We start from the raw sequence: 21,549 nt of genomic DNA on the forward strand, positions 1-21,549 counted from the left end.
AAGTCATCTGGTCGACCCTTTCTCTACATTGGGAATTTCCAGACACATTTCTGCTTCCTCTCCGCTTTCCGGAACTGTGGAATAATGTCGTCCTGCATCTTCTCTTCCCTGGCGTGTATCACCGATTCCCGAACAGTATTCCCGAGAAGATTCCATTTCGAGCTTCGTTGCCAGATGTTCGATTCGGCAAAGGCTCTCCTCAGTGGGCTCTATGATTGCTTCCTGCTCGTATCGATGTTTGTTCACGTCAACTTTCCATCAATGATATTATTCGCGACCTGCAGAATCAGTCGCAACCTCGCCTCGGACAGATTCTTGCTGATCGTCTCAAATGCGATTCTCGTCTTCTGGGGCGAGCGAATCAGCAATATCATGCGCTAGGGTAGGATTGGCTTCCGCAGAGAATGTATCGTTCACATTCACTTCGGAAAACATGTGTGGGCTGTCACGGGGCGCCTAAAGAATAGGGGAATCGGATGGATAGTGGGAACGAATTGTCTGAATTGTCCGTTGCAGTCTCGGTAATCAGGAGCGTTCTTGCCAGTCTCATCGCCACCACGCATCAGCGAAGTCTTATGCTGAAGTCAAGATTCGAAGATAACCTAGCCCGCGGTACGGTGCTCGATCGGATCGAGTGTTTCTGCGGTCTGCCAACTTTCTGCAGACCACATCTTCTCCGCAGCGAATGCAGACTCCGCTAGCGATCCGATATATCCGATCCAGCCCTGGCTGTCGGTGAGGGGCGTTCACGTACATACGAGACTCGCCTGGGTAGTCGGACAATTTCATGGGGTGCCCTTCCGTGGGGAGATCCCTCTGATGATGAAGAAATGAGAGTTCTGTGTTTCGTTCATTGTGTCGTCGGCTCAGTATTGAAATCACAGAACGCTCTCAAGGAAGAGAAGCCCTCGGCTTATCGGCGCAAAGGCATCGCTTCCACGGGAGTCCGAGAGGCCCGAGCCCATCGCGAATTCTGAAAGAATTTTCGACATTTCCATACACTTTTCCCTTTATTGTATCTTTAAGACGTTTTACCAAATATTTTTGAACAATGAGTTTTTCTCTCGTTCCAATTGCACACTGCGTGATGAATACGCGGCTTGTCTTGAGTATGTGGTGGGAATATCTCTAAGCTCAGCAGATATGCGACGTCCGGAAAGGACTCGTTCCCGCGAAGCTCTTTGGTCAACGGTATTCGACAAAGTTCCCCTTCATAATTAAGAAATCTAAAATATGAATGACGTTAACACTCAACTCTGTCGACGGATAAGTTCAGTCGGAGCCTTTAAATATTGCACATAGTTCACATTGTGGGCCTGCGTTCGTACGACTCTCGAGCAGTCACACCTATCGGAGCTTTTTAAATATGCGTTGGGAATCGGCCTCCTCATTCGAAGAGCCTCCAATGTTCTCCGATCCATATGATTTTCCACGCTGCGGCCCTCCAACCACAGATATCCAGGGCCGAGCTCAATGAGTCCGTAACACTGTGGTAGCAGCTCGGAAGTCGCAGACGTCGATATTTCTGCCTATCTACGAGTTGCTGGTGCCGCGATAAAACGATCAAACTTCATGCTACGATGAGTGAGGAGCCGAGTCGACTCTACCGCCGCGCGTCAAACGTGTGCAAAGTATTCTAAGCAAAGCGAGCAAGAATATGAAAATGTCTACATTTTACAAAAGCATCATATGTCTGCAATCATTGGTAGGAGAAATGCTCGATGCGAATGATCAAAATGTGAAGATGATGGAGATGAAACTGACGTTGGACGCAAGGGCTGCACGGACAACGGAGGGCTTGAAGCGAAACGAGAACAGCAATCACGATTTCACGCAAATTGTCGGCGAACGGTTTCCTCGGCGTTGACCTCAACAACCAAGGGCACCGAAACGACGGGCTGAATATCATGCGGGGGCCTAGAGGCCCATGAGATCATTTGGCGTCTTCCCGCGTTCACACTTTCAGCGAGTACACGCGGGAAGACGTTTGGTGTTTTCACAGTTCGACGTCATCGGTCATATGTATTTTAAGGATTTCAGGCAGGACGACTTTCAAGATTTACTCTCGTTCGTGATGTTCTCCGAAAATCACTATGTGCTCGTGAGTGCATCAGCTCGTCCGTCCGTGACTGCAATCACACGGACCATGCTTTCGCATCTGCTCGACTCCCAAGTGTTTTTCCTTGCATTTCTTCGGAGACCGAGTCGATGAGACGTTCTCCAACGCATCCGAGATCGATGCTTGGGAGAGTCGGATGGGGAGGACGACGAATCAAGAATGAGTTCCTTCTCTGAGGTGAGGAAAGAGCCGATCGATGAATCCATCCATCACGGACTGATTCATCAATCAACTCGTTGCATGGACCGATTTTTTGCACTTGACAACATGTGCAGAGAGAAAGTGTGAGTGCGAGAGAAATGTCCTACGACGCGTTGCTATATGGAATGCAATTGATACAGTCTCTACGTTTGTGAGCGCGCCGCTCATGGGTCTGCCAAGTGTTCATTGTGCGAACGGCCGTCTCACGACCTTCGCGGTTCTAACTGGTGAGAGAGCTTGGTCAGGGTTCGCTGATTATCGATCACTTTCAGGTTTCTGTGGAAGAAAAGTATCAATAAGTTATTCCCGATTCCGAGCACGATGCACCACCGATGGAGTAATCGTATGGGCCCATGTTTCGAGATGAGCACAGAACGCGATCAGGAGAAACTCTCGGTCGGTGAGAACAAAGAAAAGCTCCGAGCCAGATCCGATGACCTACCGAATATAGTCGGCGACATTGTGATGAGATTTCGAACTCCCCTGTGGAGGTTCCATCGCAAGGCGCTGACTTCGAGAATGCCTGAGATGTCGAAGCGTCTGTCCAATCATGTGCATTTTCTCGAAATTCACCAATCCGTCAATATAGCTCTTGTTTCCGACGTGGCAGAACGTCATGTCTTTCAGTAACAGTGGTATGAAAGGGATCTGCAAAGGAAAGATTCCTTATTCGAGGATTGCACTTCCGCGAGGACGGAAACATTCTTCTCACACTCTAATAGGTCGTCCATGAATTTAGTCCTCGATTAGACGCATACAAAAGTGGAGAACGAGAAGGTGAATGTTTGTGATGAGGGATTAGTCTCCACACGTACCAGTGGTGGCTGCAGCTTCGCTACGGCATTACGGTATCGCTTGTGATTCCGTGAAGGCTCGATAAGGTTCTCAAGTTCTTCGAAACTGCGTCTCAGCTTAGACGGCAGTCGCTCCCACGTCTGGCCGAGTCTTGATACGGCGGCGTTTCCAAGCCCCATTACAATGGCAAATAGTGCATTCAGGTTCTGGTACTCACGGCAACTGTCGAATGAAGGGAACGTATTCAGACAAAGAAGTAGCGGGCTGAGCGGCCGACTTGGGCGATCGGTTACCGAAAAAGGTTGACGAAGCAACGATCGGATCGATTCTCTAATGGCATGTTGTCAAATCCGCAGGTGCGGAAATTCAAACTCACTGCTGGGCGATTTTGATGAATTTCCGAAGTAAGGTCACCCTTCGTGACAAAGAGTTGGCAAGACACATCTCGGTTACCACCCAGAATTGAACTTGATTGAATCTCCTCTGGAAGACGTCCAAATTGGACATGATTCGCCGAAACTGGTTACGACCGAACACTTGATAAATCAATTCATACTGCAATGGAATGAGGAATAAGGTTATTTGCAAGCTACCACTTCGGAGCTTCGGAATTTACTGACTTCAGGATGGACAGGATCAAATGCGAAACCGGATCGTGAGCGGGAAGCGCGTGAGACCGCAGGATCCAGTTCGTCCGGCTCTAGGCGAACGAAGAAAAGAGCGAAGTTGAAACGCTCGTGATCGGGTACGCGTAGGGAAGAATAACTTACCTCGTGGACTGTGGTGAAGAGTTGCCACTCGTAGACGGTCATGTGGTACGCGATATCTTGGGAACTCAAGGCCTCTAAGATATTCGCTGTACCTTCATTAGGCCCGTCTTGTTCTTGCAGGGGTGTCTAGAATCGAACACAAGCGTTATCGAGCTGAAGAAGAACTCGAGAAATCCACCGATGGTATCACCAGGGCGACTTATGAGCCCATCTCGTCTTGACTCCAAACTCTCTTTTGACTCAGGACTTCGCATCCCCGAAGGACCGCGGGAAAATATCGCTCCCAATGATAAGGTCGTTCCAAGTTCTCCGCTCCTCAAGCGTTGTCAATACTCACGAGTGCATCGATGTGGTCAATGGGAGAAATGAATATTCTCCCATTGATACTTAGGCCGGTGGGCACAGAGACTTCAGACTCATTAAAAGGCAGCTTTTCTCCGTTACTTTTCACTTCGACGAGAATAACCTCATCTTTCAAGGCTATTTTTTCCGCTGCCAGCTTTTTAATCGAGTTCGCTGTCGCTTTAACGGCCGTTTTCAAAGTGACGTACGTGTGATCCGCACAGTAGACGCGGAAAATTACTGTGGATGGGAGAGAGGAGTTCAAACTCGAGACGATGAAATCCGTGTTCTTTCCGCTCCCATTATGAGCGAGGGAATGAGGGAACAGGACTTCTTCCGGACATGATTATTGAGTCAAGCTGAGTGAAACTCACTTTCGTCGGTATCTCTGATGGCTCTTATGATGTGCTCTTGCGAATTCTCGTCTGTTTGGGTGCTTCCAGATGAAAGATGGCGGATCTGACCATTCGTGTCCACCTTCCATTTCTGACCACTCGTCATACTAGGATCCGAGCGATACCTGCGAAGAGACAGATCAATCATTGCGGCAACTCACCACAAGGCATGAGTTTCAATGCATGCTCATCTCGCGGCAAACTCACTTGTCAACAATCTCGAAAAGTCTCTGCACGATCGAAAGCTGATCCTGGAGGGCACCGAGGTATTTCTGTCGGTCTTCTTCGATAGCACTTAGAAGCTCTTCCAAAAAGCACTGGATGACTGGATCCTGATAGAATGGCTCGCGCACGATCGCCGCCCATTGTGCGGTGAATTGCACCACGCGACGCTTCGAGGCCAGTATGAACTCACGCTCCTGTCATTTAGAGAATTATACGTTACTGTCTCTAGACGACTCACAGGATGATCTACCCCAAGAGTCAAGGATCCTGATCTCGTCGGGTCAGGTCAGATTTGGAGGATCGAAGACTCGAAGTCTCGTGGGAAACCTCGGCCCGGCCCCTTCCCCGAGGAGAGATGACCTCAGGCCGTCTCCGGAATTAGATATTCACCGGGGAGCTCGGTTATCGGATTCAGGTCTACGTATCCAAGAAGCCGAGCATACAAACCTGTCGTTGGTTGACGGCGTCCAGTCTGTAGTGACGCATGAGTTCCGGACAGAGATCATGTGACGGCATGAAGATCACGTGAGTGAGCAGGAAGTCTTCCAGGAAAGAATCCGCCGCGCTTGCAGCCGCTGTGCCACTCGAGGAGACTGAAGCAGAATCATCATCAATTAACTCCGAGCGCGGATTCAAGCGGATAAATTCACGGGGCCCCTCCCGACCCCTTGCGGAATACGGATCGACGCAGTTAAATTCACTTGCGGAATTCTGTCTGATCAGGTCCAGGTTCGTCCCGGAACTTACTTTGCATTTCATCATTTCTTTCTCCGATGCGAGTTTCGAGGAGATGTTCCAGCATTTTCTGTGGCGTACCCGCCATAACCGTGTACCTGAGAAGAGGGGCTCGATTCTTTAATGCAGTCGGGGTGGCCTGGGAGAGACTCCGTTAGGAACGGCAGGAGTCGAGGGTATTATGATCGGGAGTCTTCCTGACATTGCCTAGCTGTGAGATTATCATCGCTGGGGGTTTCTGATAAGAGTTTCGGGGAACTCCGGCAGAATCGATCGCAAAGCTCAGATGGGGACAAGGCTGGCCCCCTCAGGACGCTCCGGAAGCCGTTGTTCAGCACAATACTCAAGCCACGGTCGTGCCGACATCCGCGCGGCTCCTCCAACAGGGAACAACAGCAGCCATTATTCTCGACAGGAATTCAACATGTTCGCTCGGATCGATATCACGCGGTCAACTTCGACCGAACACGGCATCGACAGTGGGTCAGACAAGAGGAGTAGACGAAGGAGACGGTTTTCGAGAAACGCGCTCGTTCTGCTCGTTTCTCCTTGCCCCAATCCGGCCGGATCAGCTGACGTGCCGGTGGAACTAATCGCACTTTTCTTCTGTGAAATTCCCGTCAAAGAGCCGGAAACCGAGGCTCGGAGCGGTTGAGAAGAAACCCGGATTCAATAAGGCATCGACGCGAACTCTCTCCTTCTCGGAAGTTTTTCCCTCCGCATTTCTCCCAGCTGTTGATTCTGTTCAGTCTAGAAATGAAGCCCATTGTGCCCTTCAGTGACGGTCGGGTACCTTTTTGTATAGGGTCGCCGTGGTCGTCGACGCCGGAAAGCTCCCTTCCGTTTAACAAGCACGACGAGCATGTTCCGTTCGACAGGAGTTGTTGACCGTTGCGGCATCGACGCAATGAGAAATGTTTGTTTTGTTTTCTCACAAAAAAGTAGAAAGACACCGGAAAGATCCACCGAGCACAAACACTGCCTCCGAGCAAGAAAGCGGGAGTCGAACGAAGGATTCTCTGCGGCGACACCAATTCCAGAGACCTCGCACATCGATAAGATTCACCGTGGAATCTGCAGAGGAATTCCGCCGAGAAATTACGACCAGCTGTTCACTGCCACTCTATATTGAGCGGCTCTTCTCCGCATCTCTCCCTGCTGTCAGCCGCAAGTGTTTGGCAGGACCCCCCGAGCGAATTTCTTCCTAAGTCGGGGGAGTCCCAGGACTCAGAGAAGTCGGGGAAGTTGGCATCGGTACGCGAAAACTCCTTTCGTTGCAGGCACCGGAAAAAGAGGCCGGGACGTGCCGTCCCCCCTCAGTCAGTCGTAGGGCGTCCGGACCTGTCACTAGTCACTTGAGACTCTACACGGGTGTCCTCACGGTCTCAGAGCTCATCTAGATTGACATCATTCTGACGACTGTCCTCTGCACTGTGGGATCGATGGTTCCGTAGGGCGGTCACTTCACCCGTTGAGTGCTCGTCTAAATGATTCATCGCTGACTGCATCGTCGGGCTGAGGGAGCACTTGCGAACCATCGTCAGAAATCAACACCTCATCACTCGTAAAGAGGCCGTTTCTGATCACGAGTTCTACCGCTGCTGGTCCTTACGGCCGAGCATAGTCGGCGGATGCAAAAACTGCGGCCAGTGCAGGCTGGTATCGGCAATATTCCATACCGACACGCTCGAGATTTCTCGAGAACGAGAGTTCGTGGAATCGAGCGGCAGAAATCACACCATAACTCTCTCAGAGGATAAAGTCGTTGTGAGAATGTAGTAGAACTACACGAGCAACCAATATATCCCAAAGTAAGAGACCCTAGATGTCACAGTTTACATACCCATGCCTGTAGGATCATGCCACATAGAGGTACTTAGTTTATAAACAATCAGAACAACCGATCGAGACGTCAACCTCGAGCCAATATCTCGACATCAATCGGAGGATTCGATTCAGGGGAGTATTTCGGCGACTATGAGAGATCGACAATGTGAATTCACAAAGAAGCAATCCGATTCATAATCCTACGTCGGACTGCGTGATCTGCACCGCTTCCAAGAATTATTTTTCTTTGATTTGGCCGGAGCTAGAAACAAACGCTCAGTAACGAGGGGAAAGCCTCTTGAGAGTCTGATACGGAAAGACAGAATTACTATGAAATCAGAGCGGCATGAATTATTTGATTCGATCTCCAATCAATCATTGAAGGGCTCCTGTATAATATTTACGTGTACGTTCGAGAATGAACGTGACTTACTTGTAATGGGAGGCATTGTAGGGAATGTTGGATATGGCAACCATTTGCTGACCGTTGGGTGCAGTTTGTTGGATGTTGGCCACGGCTTGATTTTGGGAGCCGTTGACGCCACTGCTGACGTCTTGCGCGTTCTTCTGCAACACCAAGACATCCTGGCCGTGTTCTTTCAGCCGAACCGTATTCGCCTCGACGTCCTGCGGGGATGAAATGAGATTCATGAGATCGCGTATAATCTCGCGAGCTGTGAAGCGGAACCACATACTATCGATCTATTACACCCTTGACTTTGCACAGAATTCCATCCGAACTTGAACAAAATCGCCTCGCTGCTCTCCGATAAGCATTCAGTTACGATGTGCATTCCTCTTTATGAAGGCCGCGGGATTTCTCCTTGTGTATAATGCGACGATTTATCGATCTTTCTGTATCAGTCTTACTGGATGTAACCACAGCAGTTCGGATCGTATGAGCGCCGAAAAGTGATGAGGCTAATAGAGGCGCTTTTCTGGCAGGATTTGCAATTGGAAACACTTCCGCATTCGCCGATCGGCCGGTGACAGAATGATGGGGTGGTGATGCATCCGGTGAAATTCAACCAGGATCAGAAATACTAACGACCCGCCAGAAAAAAAGTACTTCGATAAGGATAAACAGATCGGGTTTCGGTCTCCGGATCTGCGAGAAAAGACCGCGGAACGCAACCGACAATCGAAGGCAGCACTGTGGGCAAAAGCCCTCGCTCTGATCACGGTCACAGAACGGTATTCAAGGTTCTTGCGGTGGGTGATGGAGGAAACGGATCATTAATCGGAGAAGACACCGAGATGAGATCGGTGTCCGGGAGCGATCGGGGTAGAGATCCAAAGTTTCCCGCGGGTCATACCGATGAGGGACTTCTTTCGACAAATTAGGATTGTCAGGATTTATCTGTGCTTGTGAATCCCGTCTCGAGAATGGTTCAAGAATTGTAGTCAGGGCCATTCCGAAACTCGAGCTTGGCATCTTCAGCGAGTAGGGTCTCTGACACGGAGATCGCTCCGTGAGAACGAGACGAATAATTCATCACTTGGCGCACGGATGAGATATTCGGTAGCGATAGACGTGATGACCTTGGATTTGATGAACTTGAATCCTGATGGATGGATCCGGGAAGAATTTCGAGTCAAAAATTGATTCTGCTTCCATGATTGATTGGGATCCCTGGATAAAGATTACTGCCGAAAACTTCGGCAGAAGCTAACCGTCGCAGCGAAAACGCGGAAGCGCGGGAATCACCGAACCATGATTAAGAATAAGCTCCTCTCACACTGAACACAGGGCAGAGTGAACTTCAAGACAAAATGCCCTAGCAGAAGATGGGTGATCGAGCGAGGAGAACGATATCGAAAGGGGGCATTATTTCCGAGACAAAGCCATGTGAATGCCCCATTCTTCTGACTTGCAGATTATAACTATATACAGTTTGGAATGAGCTCCCCGAGGACCTTTCAGAGGGCCTGATGCCCACTTCTTACGCTTTTCGTCTGTTGAATGAACACGAGCTAGGAGCGAAAGAGCACCCTGGAATCTGAGACTCAAGCACCATGATTCTGACTCTTCCATTGTCACGCTCAGTTCAACCAACAAGTCTTTCCCATGATGATTTCCGAGCTCGAAACGCGCCCTGATCCGGGGCAGTTTCGACGGCCCATCGGGTCGAGCAGAGCGCATTCGCTTCCGGCCTGGATTTGAATCAAGTTCGAAACACTTCATCTTTCCTCTGCTTGACTATCCGACGTTCCTTTTTCCGGAGACGCTTAAGCATTATTTTTCACTCGTTGTGGTCGCAACGGGCTTAACTGAGGGAGTCCGTTGTTTCAGATCAGAGAATCAAAGCGAAATCCCAGCGTTCATCCGCAGGCCGGCCGGATGGCTAAGTGGGCGAAAGGAAGTTTCATCTCCCACGATTCCATCCGGTTTATGGGAGGCCGCTGCCCAGCCAAGACAAGCGAGGAGGGGAAGGTGCTTGAAGCTCATCTATTCAAGCGGTGAGCCCATCCGCCTTTCAATGAGACGGTCGGTAGACGAATTACAATTCAAAGAAAATTGAGGTGAAGACAAAATTATGACAGAGAGGTGCGATATCGAAAAAAATCGCCCCCGGATTTGCATAAAGAAATGCGCCCGCGCTATCCGGGCTCAGTCAGCCCGCTAGGCCGCGGATCAAGCGCCTCGCAACGGCGCGGCGCTGCGTAATTAATTCGGTATCCCAGACCTGCAGTCCCCTCCGCGTGGTAAGGCATTCGTTATTCACAATCGTCATCCGTTAGATTTCGTGGGGATTCAGCTCGGATGTCCTTCTTCTGAGAGCGGTCGCGTGTGACCCCCGAAGGACTGTTGCTGGGAATGAAGCGTAGAACCTTGCTCTGCTAATCTTCCGAACGCAACTTGGACCTGTTGATCGGAATCCCTAGTCGACTCAGCGGCTTCGCCGCGGAAATTCGACGTCGACCGGAAGACATCGATACTTTTCGACACTAGTGTGAGTGATCATCGTCGCCGTCGCGGTAAGACCCACACTTATTGCACGAACGTCGGACGCCTCACTGAGAGGCTCCGACACCCGTGCCGATGAGGAATTTTTTCTCTCGTGACTGTGCCGATAACGAATGTGAAGAGCGTTTAGCCTTGGGTGCATATCTTCAAGGTATATAAATGAATTCCCGCACTGGCTTAAGATTCCTTCGGGTGAAACATCAATTTTTTTCTCATGTAGGTGCACCATTTGAGTCTATACGATGAGTGAATTTCACCCAATCTTCGGATCGCGGAGCCGAATACGGCCGTGTGACCCCCACTTTCGTAAGCTTGTAATCACTCCGGAGCTCCTAAGCCGGGTTTCAGCTCTTTACCTCATGGTTTCATTATGTGCTACATTATGGCAGACTCAGATAACACTTGATGGGCAAACAGCGTCTCGCTGAAGAGGGCTAATTCTTTCAGAATATCCGTCGGCGCAAAGCCCGACCGTTCGAAGCTGTCGCAAATCGAAACATCTACAATCGAATTCCCAATCTAAGACCGCCGTCTGCGATCCAGACCGCTCCGTAGCCCGGGGGAATAAAAACCCCGAGTGGGTGCCGGCGTAAGCGACAGAACCAATTCAATCCGCCTATCGGGTCCGTTTCAGCGGCACTGCAATGCGAGACTTCAATCGACTGACTCTCTATTGGAAAACGCCGAGCTTTCGTTGAACCGTTTGTCCAGCAGGAACTTGTTTATGGTGTTTGTAAAAGTGCTTCTGATTGAAGCGGAGCGCAACGCTGACTGTTTCAACACAAATCGCCATAAGCTGTTCACAATGAGCGAGTGACAGGTGGACCGAAACCCCATGCCGGAGGAGAAAACCGCAACACATGAAGACGGCGAATTCTCTGGAAATCGGCTCTTTTCGGCGTTCTTCTATTCTCCTCGTCCTAATATTGTCGCTTGAGCATTTTGACCGCCAGTTCCGTTGAGGAGATGTTCTTTCTTCTTTTCCCGCGCTCCTCTCTCGAACATTTTCCAAACTTTCATCGGCGCGTGTGCCTTTCTGAGGCGAGCTGTATCAACCCGTGATCATGTTTACATGCTTTGACTGACGAGTGAAGTGACATCGAACACGAGCAGAGCTGTCTCGTGAAGAGCCATTGTTTCTCATTTTTCGTCTGTTCGCTCTTGGATCGCTTCCATTCTCCTACTTTCCCCGGTCGTTCTTTTTTGTCGCTTCGTAACATCGTAACGCGCCTCTTTCGCTGTCGACAATGTAGCACCGAAGTCCCTCGTGGTTCCGAAGATGAGCGCTGAACCTAGCCGCGACGATTAGGACTCACTCGAAGATTTCTAACCTTCCGCCGATCAGGTATCGCTATTCCGAAAGTGGCTCATGTCAGTGATATTCACTTCAAAATTCTCGTATCGAAACCGCGAAGTGCGCGTGAACGTCAATTTTCCGAGAACAGACCGACGCTCGGGAACAAGAAATAGAATCCTAATTCGGATCTTTCATCCTTCTGAGTAGAGCTTGCAGCGGGGGCAAGATTGCACTGAAGCCATCATTATTGCGCTAAATATATGTGTCGACGCAGGGACAATATCCCTTTTTGTTTCATTTTCTCCATGATTATTGCTCCGAAAGGCCAGCACACAGTGTCCCATTCAGCGCGAGCCTTGCTTCACGTTCGACTCCGACAACAGTCCAGTGACTCTCATTTGTGAAAGCCCTGGTTCACTGCCAAGGAACAGAGGGTCTGATTCTAGACTCGAAAGATAAGCACGTCTTCACACAGAGCTGAAAACGAATGAAGATCGAATGGCCAGCGCAGATATTCGCTCTAATACCAAAGACGCTCTTTGAAACTTCATCAAGGTCGAAAACTCGTCCCCACGGGGTCCGAATCGACAGCCGACAAGCGCTCAAGTCGGCTAGGTGACGAGACTCGATCACAGAAGGACTTTCTGTTCGGTACGTGTGAAGGAAAGCATATGAAGCTTCGATATTTCGAACCTCCCTCCCCTTCGGGACACGACCGTGGCCAGCGCCGATTGTACCCGTTCGCGGTGGAGTCTCGGAACTCAGCGAGTCTTACGCTGACCAGTATCCTCTACTTTCCCCTTCCTTCCCTAATTTCATCGAGTCCGACCAAGTTCTCGTAGGTGTTGCGATGGTGCCATATATCGCGGATCCACCGATGGCTTGGACACATTCGCGGGAGAAAAACGCCGAGGTTTGAAGGAGCTCATCCGGCGAGGATTCGAAAATGCGCCAACCAAAGATCCATAGCTTATGGTTCGAATGGATCGGGGAGCAGACTGTCTCTAGGGACACTTACATTTAAGCATCGATTCGATCAAGAATATAATTAAATCGAGCTCGAGAAGTCATTGCACATAGCGGAACCATGGGAGACTTGGAGGAAATTCCGAATGGCCTGTGTTCGACATCAAGATCGAATAGTCATGGGAACGGATTAACGAACGGATTGGAATTCATCGCCATCGGGCTCATCATTCATGATGCTTTGGCATGGCAGCTTATGTAAACTCTCGACCGCTGTAATTCATTGGTCACGATATCTTCTCGCGAGAGGAATCGCATGAAAAACAGTCGCCGATGAAATTAAACATTCGGATGGCCGAAGCCCGAGATCCGATCAATGGGACCGTCTTCCCCAACCGGACTGAGCATCGCGTTAACACTCATTAAGATTTCGACTGTCACGATTGCAGATAGGAACTCAGACATCTTTAGCGACATTACCACAAGAACGAGGAAAGATGGACCGCGGAGTGGGAATGATCAAGTCCAAGGGGCTTCTATGGATTTCAAACAACTGGGTCTCCCTACCCTTCAGAAAACGGCGAGGAGAAAGCCGTCCCAGCTATAGTCGAAACCCTTCTCTACATTTCCCTCTAAAGCTCATTTTCTCTGTCGCTGTATCATGGTCTCTCGGCCGCCAAGTCTTCGGAAGCAACTTTCCTCGTTCGACCAGCTCTCGCGTAACGGGTCAACGAGCGACAAAAACTATTCCATTATTTTTCTCGTCATTCGGAACTCTAGCTTCCTTCCCGATCATCTTTCGTCTTCTGTCCGTGACGTGTAAGTTGGAATTTTTTCCGGCCGCCGAAACTTCGCTCCAGATCTGATCTATCTATCGCGCTCACATTTCTAGGACAGCGCTTTGGTCCAACGAGTTGGATGTTCACTCCAATGGAGACGGAAAAAATCATCGACGCCTCGTTCATAGACGGGAGTCGGAGCCTAAGTCAATGATGTCAGGACGATAGAATTCGATCGATCCCTGGATCCGTTCCCTTCTGGAACGGTGTTTCGGAAGTCACGGAAAAAAACGAATCGGACTCACTTCCTCTGATTCTTCTCACTAGAACAAAGCCTGTTCCGTTGCACCCCATCTTGCCATAACGCTACGCTATTCTGTTCCACCCGCAAGTCGCGGGTAGCGTGATTTGAAAAGCACCGCGACCAACTTGGCGGTGCGTGACCAATCCTTTGATCGGAAGTCTTAAGCTTCTCCCTCTGGGAATCGCCGTCTTTATCCGTTCAGCCGTCTCGGCTCGGAGTCGGTGACCAAAACTCGTCCACTTCGAATTCCATTCGCTCTAAACAAACTCATCACGAACCTGATCGATGACGGCCGTATGATCGACTCTAGCTCCACATGGACGTCTCGAAGCACGAAGCGTACAGTATCTCCGTGCCGGACCTAGTTTTGGCACAAGGCTCGAAAGTATCGGCGATACACAGGAACTTTTCCAGATACGGAGCGTTGTCAAACGCAGGCGCGGGAAGAGCCACATCGCCGAGAACAACAATATTTTCGAGATTCGAGCGATTCGTTGGCGTCTAATTGGTCGATCTGCTCATCGACATTTGGGCACAAGTGTGTGTGCGAATTGAGTCTCTCGGAACTTGACGACACATCACAAGACGGATCTTAGGGATGAGTCTAGTTGACTACTTAGCATGAACTCGAGATTCCAAATAAAAAGAGTTTGCTTCGTTTCGCGAATGGAACGGATTCGGAACCCCAGTCCCGCATCATTCTCTTGCTTCTCTCATGATCCTGGATCGGGATTTGATCCATCCGAACATGGAAGGGTGGCCGGATGGATTGATGGAGAGGGAGAGTCAACCACCGGGATAAATAACTTTCCTATTTTTGCATCGAATGATATTACTCGATTGAGCGCCTAATCCATGGACAATAATTAAGATTCAGTCCCTGAGCGTTTAGAAGGCTTCTTGTCCAGACAATGTCATAACGGAACGACCAACGATCCGTGATAATTTATCCGAAGCGTTCATCAGGACCCAGGTACCGAGCTCGACAAATGACGAGCTCAACATATGGTGCTTAGAGGGAATCGACGACCAAGATTCCGGTTGGCTAGCTGGATACATCTATTCACGTTTCTGATAGGGGACAGATTGACGGGCCGATTGTTTGATGATGATCGACCGAGACCGATGGCCTTGACTGTCGTGACCGTGACTGAAAAGACTGCTCGCTCGCCTGCCTGCCTGTCTTTTGCATGCAATGTCTGACCGGACAAGCAAACGCACAGAATGGAAGTGAGAGCTAGGCCAGGAGGACAATGAGTTATTTTTTCCGTGAAATCCTGAAGACTGGGTGTATTCCAAGATGCGACCTATTGTTGGTAAACGATTCGCGGGATATTCAGACGCACGCCCATCTTCTTTCCATTGCCTAATCACAGTCATCTCATGGGTGTGGTGAGGGGCAGCGGAGGCGTAGGTTCGCGGTTGCTCCTCACTATCCTTTCAGGAGTAAACCTCAGCCTCTTCTCCCACCTCCGTCTTCCTCGACCTGGTCGATTGAGTCGATGAGATAACATCTGTGATTGAATATTAGCGCTCCGCGGGTGAGCATGCCAAGCGGTACTTCTCGGATTCCATTGTTCCAAGCGTCGTCAACCAATTATTCGTTTCGCGGGACTCGCGCTATCCTCGAAACAGAGAGCGAATTAATTCATCGAAACGAGTTTTCTGAGAGCTGGGAACTGTGGAGCCATCGCCAGACCACAAATAGTCGTTACAGGCAACATTATCATTATCGTCGCTGGCAACGACGCGACACCGAAGTCTCCTGCGAGAGAGCCCGTGAATTTCAAGCAGGGGAAGTTTCAATTATTACTGAGCAGCGGAGAATCGGAAGTCTTACATAATATATCGAGATCACCAGCTGCGAAAGCAGTGTGACTCGTTTGTGTTGATACGTAGCGTGAGATCCAACGCCCGTCGGATACTATCATCTCCTAGATTCGTGGAATCGACGCTTTTCCGCAGACTACCGTTCACGCGAGTCAATGGCTCCAAGCGCGGCAAAGTGCCATCGTCGTCTGCAATCACCCTCATGGAAAGACGGCATCACTCGGCAATCGTGAGGGAAGTAACGTCACGATTTGTTTAAACTGTTGAAAGTTCTCGTTGTATCCTTGGGTTTCCTAACGAAAATTGACACCTCGACAGTTCCGGCTAGAAACGGGGGACATGGAACTTTCATGCGTTCGGCGGCCAACAACGTCGAGGAGGGCTTGCTGTAACGATACCGAAAGCGGGAAAATCGAACTCCATTGCAAAACACCGAAAGACTCAAGTTGGTGCGACGGCGATTACGCGAAAAACTAGACTTCATCCAGGACACGAATGAGCTTAAAGGGTTGAGCCAATCACTTTCGGAAGCACTTTGAGGACCTAATCGATCGAGCTGACATCTGCCGCCCGGTATCGATTCGCGGGAAGATCGAATAGTCATCGAGAATATGGGGATCTCTATACATGAAGATCGAGAGCTCTTTGTGAAATGTCCTCAATCGACTAATTGCTCCTCCAATTTTCCATGGGCTCATCGCTCACCATCCCTGACGACGTCGGATAGCGATGGAGCGTTCCAGTATTTTTTTGTATACAAGGCGAGAGAAGCCAATGGACGTACGACGCTAGGGAATCAATGGGGATACATATCAAAGGAGCGCATCAATGAATTACTGAAAATACGGAACGGCGTCCCTGCGCCGGCAGCGTCAATGATCATCACTCGCTCAAAGAGGAGCATATGCGCAGCATTACCTAACGGAGCTGTTTTGATTGTGTATTCACACTCCCGGGTTCCCAAATAAGGGCTTCAGTTATACGTTCCCCAACCGTCGGCGTCGTCTGGGTATGTCACCAGGCTCTTCCAACAAGCGGTACCAAGAGTGGCGCCGTATAGCCGAACCTCTAATTCCGGAAAGCTCAATGACGATCCAGAAGTACCCCTTGTGTGATGGAGGCATCACTCTGATTTCCAGTGGAATGAGCTCATTCTTCAGTATCGGAGTGTAGTCCCACGCACTCGTCGATTTGTCGTTTTCCTTAATATCCTACTCATGCCACTGATTCGGATGTACGCGGAAGGATCGACGGACCCTTGGGCTTTGCCGATGTACCGACCCTGCCACTAGAAGCTCACAACGTCCCAGAATCCCAAGTGTGCGGTACCTTCACTAAATCCTACGCGACATGATTTCCGCTGTAGTAAAACCTGCATCGACTAGACGCCAACGGAGCGACCACTGGCTAGCGGCCGACTCGGCTCGCTGAACTCACAGTCGGACCGACGATGTGCAGACAGGAAATGGGAGTTTGGTTTCACTTTAAATGTTCTCCTTCTTCTGCTCTTTTTCGTCATCGGTGTTGTTGGCGTCTACGCCATGGTGAAAGTCGTTGTTGTCGACGTTTTCGTTCAAACTATCTCGTGCGCATGTGACTGACGACGTTGTCCACGTTAAGCAAGAGCGCGCTATCCGCCAAGGAGCGACGTCCGCGAGGTCTCGGGGAAAGACGACGGAGATAAAAACGTAGCCCTCTCGGAGCAAAACGCCCGGCGGTGTCGGACAAACGAACAAACTACGAGACGTTTCGTTAATCCAAATCGGACGGGGAAGAGGACCATTGACGGAGGTTTCGATCCGTCAGCAGCTCAGTGAAACATCATAAGTTTGTTTCGATGGTTCCCTCCTGAATGCTCGGCGTCGCTCGGCTTCGCTCTTCTGTTTTCGAGAACGAGAACGCGGAACGATTTTGTGACAGCTATTTCTCAGATGGAAGCTCGCGCCGAGAACATCAGCGATCGATGAGCGGAAACGTTCCCTCGGAGTCAGGAGCTACGAAGTTTCCGAAAACGATCCGTTGGGACGAAGGAACAAAGAGCGCCTGACTGGGACCTTCAAGTTTTTGACTCCGGGTTCTCCGTCCCTAAACAGCATAAGCCAGAAATCTGTTGCCTGCCCGCCTGCTTGTTTGGTTCCCATCAAGTTGTTTTTTTTTCTTCGCTCCACGAAACAGATAGCTACAGAATGTTTCGGTGTTTTTTCCTGCCACGCGTTCCCTCATATTCAGCCTGGAAGACTCACTTTCTGTCGGTCCGACGATCTTTCCGTCCTCCCGCTCAGCAAACTTGCTATCGGTCTCAACGACTAGGTATCCATCCTTTCCCCGAACGGGATGACGGAATAGCTGTTGCTGGCTGGCCTGGTTAAGAGCGATTCCCAAAGCCACTCATCACGATCTTAAGTTGTTTCCTCGCCCCTCATCCGGAAGCAGAGACGTCGAGGAAGGAGCAGCAACTTGGAACGCCGCCATCGTCCTCATAGATAAACATGACCGGACGTCATCATTGTCGGGATCGGAGTCTTCATCGGCAGGATTATGCTCAACAACAACCGTTATCGGCACCATCTTTATGATGATAATCATCGTCATAGGCACAACGATCGAGCACTTGCGGGAGGGGAAGGCAGAAATGAAAACGCTTTCGAATAACGAACGGATCTCCCGGTGAATCAGCAGCGCACACTGATCGACGCGGTCTCGGGAAGAAGAGTTCTTCCCCACGTACGTCGAAGTCTCAATATCTCATTGGGGGGAATGTCCCCTGATGTTTTCGGATGTTTCTCCTCTGAGGCACTGTCGCCGGTGCCTCGAAGTTCGGGAAATGGATGGGAGCAGTAAATTCGCCTTAGAAGTCAGGCGGGAAGTCCATGACGCTGTGCTGTCAAGTACAGTCGCGAATTGTCTCTCATGTCCATAAAATGAACCATCTGAGATATATGGCCGCTGGAACTTCTCAGAATTTCTCCCCCTTGCCGACATTCAGCACCGTAACGAGTCCCCCTGCCCCAGAAGCAGAAAAGTTTCAAGCAGGGGAATCTGACGAGATCCTGCGAATAAAAACGTGGAGCGACAGAAATATTGGTTCCTCAGATTTTTATCGAAAGTCGTCACGCGAGTCAGGGCCTATTTTCTGATTACAGTACCGCCATCGACTTCAATGTGTGAAAGCGCGCGAAGGTGAGCAAAGTCGATGAAGCAAATCGACTTGAGCCGAGCCTAATCGCGCGCTATGGCTTCATTGGACGGTATCCGACGTGAACCTTGTCCAATTGTCGCAGATACTGTAGCTGTTGCCCCTCGTGGAAAGACCCGGACGCGACAAGGCCAAGCGTTTCCTTCCGTAAATTATGATAAAGTCTCACCGTTCAGTACTTCCAATCGGGCCTTTCGACGAGGCTGCTCTAATCAAGGAATTTTCTGTGGGACCTGTCGACGAACGACTCGATTCATTCCCAGACGACCGACGACAAAAAAACTTTATGTTCATTTCTTCCTCGTTTCTTCTCGTCGCGTGAGTCCATACCGCTTCAGGATACACTCAGGCTGGCGAACATCCATTAACGTACGGAATCCCGTTTGCTTCGGATGAACCTTCAATATGGTCTGGAGCGCAATCTTATCAATCATTCGCGTGTGCTGTTTTTGCCGCCTCGCAAGTCCGTGTTTATTAGTTTCATCGGCTGTATAACGGATCGCGCTTCGACTCTATGTTCACAATGAACGATTTCTGGATGTCGATGACGGCTTACGACTTGATTCGTCGAGAAACAGAGGTTGCTACTTAGTCGTGGAGTCATTTTTCTGATCGCGCAGACTGGAGCCAATGCTGACCGATTTACTCAGCGAGGGGCAAGAGCCTCGAAATGCGCGATCGAAGAAACACCAAGAACAACGGATTGACTAAGAGTGAACTGGGAGGCCTAGATAAGAACTTTACCTCAAGAATGAACTTGACTTTCCATCCGAAGCAGAACCACTCCCTGAATAAACGCACAACATCCTTCAAGGGTCTACAACACCAGTGAGGGTCGAGGCAATCCGGGCACTCTTTGCACTCCTCGACGATGGAACACTTTTCGAGCTTCCCAGATAGACGGCTCACATTTTGCATACCTGCTTGTTGGTTACATTTACACCGGTTCAATTCACTGTCCACTCGTCCACTGGGAAATATCCACTCAGTTCCCGAACAGACGGATTATGCATTCATAGCTCCCGATACCCAGAACTTTTTCGCGCAATTCTCCAACCGAGCAAGAACTCCTAATGGTGAAGAGAGTCAAGGCTCTTCTACTCGGAACTTCGCGTGAGGTCGCTTCCTACGGAGACCAGAGAGGAAGTTCTCGTATAAAAACACGCACACACACACTGTGACAGTGGTTAGTGAGCGTAACAGGCCTGGGGTTGGCCACCGGAGTCGTGAGAACTCAAGCTGCTCCCTCGACTGTTCGCCGGCATTTTCTGTCAAAATCAACGCGGCGCGCGGCCGATCACGCCGGAGAGGGTCGCCGACTGGGCTGGGGAAGGATATTTCCAAATGCCCTCACTAACAACAGACGTACGAAAACCACTCACGACCACGAAGATGGCTCTATCAGCATTTCAAAAAGTGACATTTGATTTCATAACGAAATCATTCACCACGACTATCCCAGTCAGATGTTCGTCTTACGAGCGATAAACGCACTCAGATGCCGACGCAAAATAATGAATTAGTTTTTTTCCGCCCGACTCTGCATTCTAAAACTAGTCCTCTCCGTAGATATGTGTACGAGCAGCATTTACGACCTATTGGCTTGTTATTGCTCAGTATTAGCTTGTTGTCATCGCTGCTGCATTGTTCCGTTTCGAAACACTGTCTTTCACCTGCCGATCCGCTGAGTGACTTTCCCCATAATACACGTCGCTTCCGTGGGTCTGATAACATTCACGCTCACATGTCAAAGACCTCAGGATCCTAGCTCTTCAAGATCCGATATTCCAAGCGATCGAAAATGAGAAGCGGGATGCCTCCATTCAAGTCCGCGATTATCATTCTGCTATCGGACCTGAACAGGGAAATTCAGCGCATGTTCCGCCGGAGGTTTTCCGTTTTCCGGAGCGAGGGAGGTCGGCATCCAAAAAATCAAGAGCTTGTATTACCCCAGTGATATTGGAGGCACAATTCACTTTCTCTCTTTCTGACCGTGCCTGTCATGGATAGATTCTCTCGAGACGAGCAGAGGAAGATAATGGTGATGGATGGGTGGTATTGCGAAAATAAACGAATCATATTGACCGAGACACCCTTCACTCCTAGGAACTGCTCCCGTTTGGAAACGACACAGATGTTACTCCGGAGATTCGGGAGTTGTGCTTTTGATCGTAACCGCAGGAACGATTCAAGTTTTCGAAATAACCGAAAGTTCGATCGGACACGATGAATATCGATAAGCGTCGACTGTGTTTGCATAGGCGAAGAAACCGTGCGAGCTTTGTCGAATGCTCATTATTGGCGGCTCGGAATCGACAGACGCTTCGCTGGAGGCCTATCCGGAGGGACAACTCCACGCTTGTCACTAGGAATAGCTCCGCCTGATATGACACCAGAAAATTATTTCCGCTTTCTATAAGTCCCGCTGCTTGCGACCCTCTCTTGCTCAGATTCGAATGACTTGTCCGGAGCATCCCTATCATTCGCATCCCCATCCCGAAAGAGAATTCTGAGCGCGAACGATCGGTGAGCATGTCGGGTGGTCAGCGGTCATTCCAACGGATTCTGGACTTCATTTTCACCGATCCCGAACATTTGGACGTTCGAGATTCAAATTCGGTTCGGGATTGCGGAGCCATGGCTTCCTGAGTGCTAGTTCGCATGGAGATAGATTCAGAACGCTTCCTTTAGCCATCGCGCAAGTCGATAGCTCCGACGGCAGCGATAAATTCACTCCGAACGGCTGCCGCGATCGGTTACAAGGTTCTACTATGAGTCCGCCGATAAGTTGACGTTGTAT

The 21,549-nt window shown here is 49.9% G+C and overlaps 1 protein-coding gene across 1 annotated transcript in view; it reads right to left on the minus strand.

The window, feature by feature from the left end:
• Positions 1–2,191: 2,191 nt before the first annotated feature.
• Positions 2,192–21,549, minus strand: part of Epac (Exchange protein directly activated by cAMP) — a 52,053-nt gene continuing 32,695 nt past the window's right edge. The window contains exons 13-23 of the mRNA XM_029111025.1: positions 7,843–8,036; positions 5,595–5,680; positions 5,295–5,440; positions 4,830–5,041; positions 4,602–4,747; positions 4,223–4,467; positions 3,886–4,011; positions 3,492–3,670; positions 3,136–3,337; positions 2,763–2,968; positions 2,192–2,596 (exon numbers count right to left, since the gene is read on the minus strand). Coding sequence (XP_028966858.1) covers positions 2,524–2,596; positions 2,763–2,968; positions 3,136–3,337; positions 3,492–3,670; positions 3,886–4,011; positions 4,223–4,467; positions 4,602–4,747; positions 4,830–5,041; positions 5,295–5,440; positions 5,595–5,680; positions 7,843–8,036 — 1,815 coding nt within the window. The 3' untranslated portion in view covers positions 2,192–2,523. The remainder of the gene's footprint in view (positions 2,597–2,762; positions 2,969–3,135; positions 3,338–3,491; positions 3,671–3,885; positions 4,012–4,222; positions 4,468–4,601; positions 4,748–4,829; positions 5,042–5,294; positions 5,441–5,594; positions 5,681–7,842; positions 8,037–21,549) is intronic.

The sequence above is a fragment of the Galendromus occidentalis genome, unplaced genomic scaffold (genome assembly GCF_000255335.2).
Source record: "Galendromus occidentalis unplaced genomic scaffold, Mocc_1.1 scf7180000077194, whole genome shotgun sequence".
NCBI classification, from domain to species: Eukaryota; Metazoa; Arthropoda; class Arachnida; order Mesostigmata; family Phytoseiidae; genus Galendromus; species Galendromus occidentalis.